Source organism: Phaseolus vulgaris, chromosome 2 (genome assembly GCF_051622355.1).
Source record: "Phaseolus vulgaris cultivar YP4 chromosome 2, ASM5162235v1, whole genome shotgun sequence".
Classification (NCBI taxonomy): Eukaryota; Viridiplantae; Streptophyta; class Magnoliopsida; order Fabales; family Fabaceae; genus Phaseolus; species Phaseolus vulgaris.
In genome coordinates, this window is record NC_143499.1 from 21162446 (window position 1) to 21170998 (window position 8553).

Here is an 8553-nt window from a genome sequence, read left to right on the forward strand (position 1 = left end):
CTGTGGAGAGGGTTTTAAACTCTACCGCATCAAGTCTTACCCCGAAATCTTTTGTTGCTTTGAATCTGGTTTCAAACAGCTTCTTTGCTTCAGTTTGGATAGTTCTAGGCTCCTCACACCATTGGCCCCCAACCTCAACACCCTTCACCTCATTCCTTAGTCTTCTCCACCTTAGGGAAGAATAGAAAAATCTAGTACACGAGTCTTCATATTTGAACTAGTTGGCTCTAGCCTTTTGACGGGTAAGAGATTAAAGCTTTGAATCAGTCTCCCACCAGATCTATTCTTATTTGCCTCTCACTTTCACTGCTACATTGTAGTTGTCTTGGCAAGCAAGGTTGTCAATATCCTGCAAAATAGACTTGTTGATAGAATTCAGGTTACCAAACACATCCATATTCCATATTTTTAGGTCAGCCTTCAAAAGTTTAAACTTTTCTTTGAGCCCCTTTATAACATTCCCCTGACCCAAGTAGGACCTCCACTTTTCCTCCACCATCCCAAAAAAGCCTCTCTCCAAATGTCAAGCATCAATTATGTACTTCAAGAAAATCATTTAATAACAACTAATTCAGACACCAAAAATAATTAGTCATTATAATGACTAAGTAGATACTACTTTATAAACTAAAAAACTATTGGTATCTAAAACAATTTCTATTATTAATACAAATTTATAAAATAATTTCTAATTTGGTATCAAACATTAACTACCAAGATTTTAATTATTAACTACTTTAGATTCTAAATTAATTTTTAACTTTAAAGACTGATTTAAGTCCTAAATTAAAGACTAATTTCAAATATAAAATAGTTAGTAGCTAATATTACAAAATTATCACCACATTTTTTTTTGAATATATGATGGTAACTTAACCGTTCTTAATTTCACTTGTTGAAATCAAATTATACTACGTAAATATACTCTCTTTTTTATTTTAATCGTTGATTTATTTTATATTTTTTTATGATGGTAGTATCATTCATTTTGAAAATTTTATTGACATGATATCGAAAATACCATTAAATTTAACTTTGATCGTCAAAAGAAAAATAACGATGATTTTGAAAAGTTGTGATGGATTAAAATAACAATAAATATTTTGAATGAAATAGAAATATTTAAAAGTAGATAAAAAAAAGAGAGAGAGAGTATATTAATTAGCCTAGTGAGACCTACTCATTGTTAATATAAATTGCGAGTCGCACGCATGAAGCCAGTACGGGACAAGAAGATGCAGGGGACCCAATGTAACATCGATGGAAATGTTTGTCGATGGAAATGTGAAGAAGAACCAAAGCTGTTTTATTTTAATTTATGTGTTAATTAATTGGACCCACATGAATTCATGTACAACTTTGGTGCTCTTTTTCCTTAATTATTATATAATGCAGGCCTCCTCCATTCCTTCTCTGTCTCTTCTTCCTTTCACTTTTCTTCACTTTATTTTCAGCTATAAATCCTTCTCCTTCTTGCTCTGCCATTCTCATGTCCTAATAGAACTTCACAACAACAAGGGAAACATGAAAGATGGTGGTAGGAAGCAGGGTGCACCCTCACCCTGTGCTGCATGCAAGCTCCTTCGGAGAAGATGTGCTCAAGATTGTGTTTTTGCTCCTTATTTTCCTGCTGATGAACCCCACAAGTTTGCAAATGTCCACAGAGTCTTTGGTGCCAGCAATATCAACAAGATGCTTCAGGTTCATTCTCTTTGCTGCTTATATTAACTATTTCCCACTTTTTCTGATTAACTTTACATCTATCTAAACATTTTCGTTTTCAGAAAGGTCATTATAATGTTCCTCAGATTATGCTTGTATGTTAATGTGACAGTTAAAGTAAAAACATAGGAAGAAATATATTACACACCTTAGAGAAATATGAAAGGATTCCCTTCACAAAGACATTAATTTACAATATGAAATGATACAATATAATTTTATAATTACTTAATTTTAATAAAAATTATTTTTTATCTAATCATAATCTGATATAAAGTTATCAATATATCAGTTTTCTCAACAACTATCACCATGATTGATGTGATAATACAAGTTAGAATTTAAAAAAAATATTCCTAGGTGACTTTTTAGTTTTTTTTTTTAAATCCTACAATTGAATAAAAATGTAATTAAAAAAATATTGAAATTGACAAATCAAGTTTCTGAACAAATAGTATTCAATAAAATGAAATATTAACAACACAATAGCTCAAAAGACAGTTGTTTTTTTTTTCTCTCTCTCTCCAACCACCTTTCAAGCATGAACTCCATTAGGTTCAATGACTGCACATTGAGAAGTCACTTTCTTAACGAATTTATCTGTTTTGGTATAAAGATCAACCACCTTCAAACTACTGCGACGCTTTCCTTGACCATAGCTCAATCTTTCACATTCTTTTCTCTTAAGCTTTAACATGCTTCGTTCTTTCATATTGTTGCAAATCTCATCTTCAACTTATATGCCTTTTCTTCTTACTTTAACTATTTAAATCATATATGCCTGGTAGCTACAACATTTGTTTATGATATGTTTCCTTATGTGTACCTAGAAAACACTTTATAAGCTTCAACCAAACAATAAAAACACTTAATATAATAAAAAAATTCATAATATAATATACCAAAATGAAAAAAAAAAATAAGATGTATTTCAAGATATCTTATTCCTTATAAAAAAATCCAACTTAAAACACCCTCTTGTCTCAACTCCTTACACAACCAAAAACACATGAATCAAATATTCTAAAACAATCCACTTTAAAAATAAATCATTAAAAACCATAAAAACATGCTAATTTGTATGTATTAGAAAAAATTAATATGTATAGGAACAGGAACTTTGAGTGAAAAATATATATAATATAGAATTATTGGTACATGTGAATTAAGCTTTGAGAGAAGTGATTGTGAAAAGCCACATATTGATATTATTATTATTATTATTTGTAAGTAGCCCTTGAAAAAATAGAAAAGGTGGAGAAGATTAGGCATTCGGCGCCTTCAAACCTCACATCTTTCGTCCGAATCCCTTTGTCTGCTTTTCCATTCCCTCGTATTTCAATATTAGGTCAGTCTCATCTTTTGGTCTGCCATGTGTTGGTTAAAAATAAAAATAAAAAGAATAAGACAAATGAAAATAAAATAAAAATATTATTTGAAAAAGTTTATGTGTAGCATCATATTTATTTAGATTTTTTGAGAAACTAAATTTGATCTCTTTCGTCATCGATCGTATCTTTGGGCACCCAATGGGAGCTTCTAAACGTGGTTTTTGTCACCAAAAGTCAGGGTCAAGCACAACACCAAACGAGACTTAACAAGCAAACTACGTGCATGATTGTCTGAAACCACATTAAGAATCCAACCTTCTATTGTCACAAACAAAAAAGAAAAAAATAATTATTCAAGTAACATCCTGCTTCTGCACCACGTGAACCTGTTTTTGACAATTTTTTTAATCAACCATTCAATAAAATTACTCATTTCCTTGTCAAACATCAAATATTTTAGCTTATCGCATTCTTTAAAATATTTTCATTGCTCAAACAATTTCAATAACTAGTTAAAAAATATAATATTTTTCACTGTATAATAATAACAACAATAATAATATACCGTCTTTATTCTTTAGTCCTATAGAGAGAGAGAGGGGGGATACTTTTAAGTACTTCGTAAAAGTACTTCGTAAAACGAATAAAACTTGTATAATTTTTTTAAAATATACTTTTAAAATTTGAAAACCCTTCTTCTCTTAATCTTTTTCATGTCCCTTCGCTGCTTGAACAACGACTTTTATATATAATTTATACGAATAAATGAAAGAGACAGTGATATTTCCTTGACCCAGAGAAAGAACAGACAACTGATTTATTTCTTTTATTTAAAAATATTGTTTACTTACTAGAAAAAAATTATTAAGTAATTAAGGATACTTTTTGTTAAAAAAGGTTAACACAGAAGATAAATTGAAGATCTTAAAAATAAAAAAGACAAACTTCCAAAAAAGGTTTCTACAAAAATGGACAGAGATTGATATAATATAGGTGATGTAGTATGGGGGAAAAAGAAAGAGAAAGGAAATGAGAGAACAAAAAAAAAGAGTGAAAGTACTGTTCAAGCATATGATATAAACTGCTACAAAAGAAAGCAGTGAAAGTGACAGTATATTTTGACCTTAATTTCATCTGTCAGTTAGTTGTTATTTGAGTATATTTGATGATTAATAGAGTAAATTTTGTGAAAAAAAATAGAAATGAATTTAGATGGTATGTGGTATAGGAGTTACCAGAGCATCAGAGAGGAGATGCAGTGAGCAGCATGGTGTATGAGGCAAATGCAAGAGTGAGGGACCCTGTGTATGGGTGTGTAGGGGCCATTTCATCTCTTCAGCAACAGATTGATGTGTTGCAGACCCAATTGGCAGTGGCTCAAGCTGAAGCTGTGCACCTGAGAGTGCGCCAGAGTGCATCCCTCTACAGCCCCACCAGCCCTACCAACAGTGCCTCTCCATCATCCAAGATCATTCACTCACAACCCAAACCTATTTTTGACATGGACATGGACATGGTGGTGGACCAGACCACCTATAGTGATTCAATGTGGTGATGCATGCTACCACTTCTTTTTATTTACTATATAATATTACACTCTTAGACACAAAACCTAAAACAAACTAAGGAAGCAATGCATTCTATATATATATATATACTTTTATTTTCATTACTAGGCTGGGAGGGAACTGCTAAAACAATCAACAATGCCTTCTTTATTATCGTTAAAGTTTGTTGGAAAACCACAAAACCATATGGGAGACTCGTTCCACAAGGTTTTGTGATTTCTAATGGATGTGTTTAGAAGATAGTTAGTGGCATTTGTCATTGTAGAAGGGAAGTAGCTAGCTAGGGTTCTAGAAATAGTGGTGATTGCGGCGGTGAGAGTGAAGAGAGAGCTGTGGCGGACACCGTTCGCCCGCTTAATTAGTTTGGTTTGGAAAATAGATTTGTTACTTAATGTTGACAATATATGTGGTGTATATATTATATATCTATATCACTTGACATTGTGTGAAGGGTATGGTTATATATGTGGTAAGGGTTGGATTGTGAAGTTTTGGTGGAGAAAGGTTTCGTGGACTTTTATGTTGTTTTTCTGTGATGTCCTACAGACACATTCATTTTCATCTGTACTACCTTGGAGGCATTACTATACAGCATATCATTGATATTTTAGTACTAATATCACTTTTTTTCTCCCTTCTCTTCTCTCTCTCTCTCTCTCTCTTGTTTTCTTTTTCTTTTTTTATTTTGGGTCCGTCTTTAGTTTCCTTTCATTTTAGTTAAAGACCATTTTTAGCATTAAAAAACAAAAAACACTACATAATGGACTACACATTATTAGCAAAAAGTAAAAAATGGATATGCTTTTACTTTTTAAGACAAAATGGTGTGGCTGAGATGAAAAGTTATTCATCCACTGTAAATAATATAAAAGGGTTAGAGTATAGTGGTGTTATGCTGTAGTTACAGCCACCTCTATTGTTTAATAATAATTTGTGTCCCCTAATTATATACCCTTTAATATATTGAAAAGAGAATAATATTAATTATTATTTTCATGTATGAATAAAAACATGACAAGAATTTCTAGAATTCGGATTCTCAGAAAATCCCTCTTCTACATGCATGACTAATTTAATTTGCTTTTACGTGTCTCAGTGGTCCCAATACTCTTATTGAATTTAATTAATTAAATTTAAATTATTCTATATTTAGCAAATATATATGACATTGCACTCTAGTCTATCTATATTAAAATTATATTATTAACACTTATTTTGATAGGTCCCACTTTTAAATGTAGAGGGAGTCATTAAATAAAAATATGATTCATTAAAATTGTTGACTTTAAATCAATTTTGTTCAATAAAAAAACATATTAGGAAAGAAGTGTTAGAAATAATATCTCTATCAATCTTCCTGTATCTGGCCACTTGAGAATTAAAAATACGCTTTGGGCACACTAATTTAGTAGCTAGCGTCATTAACAATAATTAATAACATAAATAATTACTTAAGAGTACAAAGTCTTACGAAAGTGAATAGCTCAATTAATTGACTGGTGTAAAATATATATAGAGAGTCAATCAATTGTGTTCTCAAAAGATGAAAATTTTCATTGTGGCCTTTGAATCTTTGAAGTATCAATTAGATTTCACGTTCACCAACAAAACAGACATCTATCAAGATAGATTTCAATATTCAGGACTCTTTTTTTTTATTTCACTTCATAATTTCTCTAAACACCCCCTAAATTTCACATAAAACATTTTGTGCCTATTTCTTTTATATCTGAAAGGATTATCCTTCTTCAATGATGGTGGTCGATGGTGGCATATAGCAATTTGGTTGAGTTCTCATTGTACATATTTGTACGAAGGGAAATGGTTAATTATGATGTAATTTTTTAAATCATTTGAAGTGTGGTGGTTTTTTTCCAACAAATAATAATGATATATAGAAATGAACATTTCAAGAATAATTCAATCCTTATAAAAAAACATTAATACATTTTCTCCTATATACTTTATCCACCTAACATACCTTAAACAGTTTGTCAAATTGTAACCTTATACCCCACCCACCTAGTTTTTAGTGTGTTTCCTTTCTTATTATAATACATCATGATCAGAAAACAAAGTTACACAAAAGATCCAACCCAATCAGATTTAAGATAACACATGATAAATATCATAATGAGAATCCTTTTGAGTGTAAGTTTTCATGAAAATTTTTATAAATTTAAAATGCTTTTGATATTAATGTGTTGTTACGAAGTGGACTTTAAGCCTAACTCAACCCCATAAAACCGGCTCATAGGGTTGAGGTTTGCACCCACTTATATACAATGAAAGGCTCTAATCTCTAGTCGATGTGGGATCTCTCCAACACACCCCCCTCACGCCGAGACTACCAACTCGTGCGTGGGACTATATATTATGGGTGGTCCGATAGCGGCCCGATAGCGAGTGACACGATAGGCCCAACAAATACTCGTTAGGATAGGCTCGAAATGGCTCTGATACCATGTTACGAAGTGGACTTTAAGCCTAACTCAACCCCATAAAATCGGCTCATGAGGTTGAGGTTTGCACCCACTTATATACAATGAAAGGCTCTAATCTCTAGTCGATGTGGGATCTCCAACATGTGTAATGTTTTATTCACAAGTTTGTCATAGAAGATGTGTTTCGAAGTAAAACATCCAAATTTTGTTTGGAATGCCCGAAAGATATGAAATTCGTGTTTCATCCTTGTTGTATAATGATATACTCGTACTTGCACTTGTACTAGTCTAAATATTTATTAAATCAAAAGGTATTGTGATGTTATGGGGAATTCAATGTGAAAAGAACACACATTTCCTCCTCATCAATGCCAAATAACAATGAAGAAATATAATTGTATGAATTTCAAAATAAATTAAGGGTGTTTTAGTAATTTAAAATGAGAACAAGTATGATGACAAGAAGAAGATGAATATGTACATATTCATTCTCGTTCTTCTATCCAATTTAAAAAATAAGGTATTACTCATACTTATACCTATGTTTAGTTAATATGGTTATTCCTTGTTAACATTAGAATAGGTACATGTTTATTTATTGTCCCTAGTCAAAATGTTCACTAATATGGATGGAGTTTACCATATTATAAAATTTGGTTTAACTACAAAAAAAATAATTAAAAATTTATTAATGAGTCTAATAGGTTTAATCAACCTAGAACATCTAATGAGTCTTTATCTATATTCGCACATGAGTGACCTTTGTTAGAATTCTTAACACGTCTTATAGTGTTTGTTATCATCAAAACTTATAAACTCTCTTATCACGAGTTTGACTAATGGATGATAGAACGTCTAGTGGATATTGAACCGTCTAGCATCTTAACAAGTGACCCTGATCGTAAATGTTTTAGATTATCTTTTTACAATGCTTGTTGGAATATCATTATGAATGATGTTCATGTAGTTGAGACAAATTTTTGCTCAAAATTGGGTTTTGTCTATATGAATTCTAATGTGATTTCTTTGGTCTTAAGGTTATGGGGAATGTTCCATTAAGGACTTTAGGCCTATTGTGGTTGTTAATTTCATATTTAAGATTGTTTCTAAGTTTTAGCGTAGAGGTTTATTAAGATTTCTGCTAGAATCATTTCCCCTAATCAAAATGGTTTTGTTAAGGGGAGGAGTATTAAATATTGTATTTTCATTACTTTTAAGGCAATAAATTTATTGAACAAAAAAATTAAGTGAGTAATGTGACTATAAAAATTGACATTAAAAAAGCTTTTGATACTTTGAATTGGAACATTTTCATTGCAAGTTTTGCGACATTTCAGTTTTAGTAGGATTTTCATTAATTAGATTCATGCAATTCTCAAATATGCTTTTTTGTCTATCAAAGTTAATGGGAATTCGGTTGGATTTTTTCCTTGTAAGAGGGGCTTCAAATAAAGTGATCCTTTATCTTTTCTTCTTTTCTACCTTGCT

The 8553-nt window shown here is 31.1% G+C and overlaps 1 protein-coding gene across 1 annotated transcript; it reads left to right on the plus strand.

Moving 5' to 3' along the window:
• Window positions 1-1236: 1236 nt before the first annotated feature.
• On the plus strand, window positions 1237-5238 carry LOC137810886 (LOB domain-containing protein 4). Its single transcript, XM_068612374.2, has 2 exons — window positions 1237-1701; window positions 4282-5238. Exons 1-2 carry the CDS (start codon window positions 1261-1263, stop codon window positions 4606-4608), a joined length of 768 nt encoding a protein of 255 aa, XP_068468475.1. The 5' UTR covers window positions 1237-1260; the 3' UTR covers window positions 4609-5238.
• The last annotated feature ends 3315 nt before the right edge of the window (window positions 5239-8553 follow it).

Excerpts from the sequence above, each read along its gene's own strand:
- LOC137810886 (XM_068612374.2), top strand. The coding sequence starts at position 1,261 with ATGGAAATGTTTGTCGATGGAAATGTGAAGAAGAACCAAAGCTGTTTT. Across the intron at positions 1,702-4,281 it reads ATATCAACAAGATGCTTCAG|GAGTTACCAGAGCATCAGAG; the intron begins GTTCATTCTCTT and ends TATGTGGTATAG.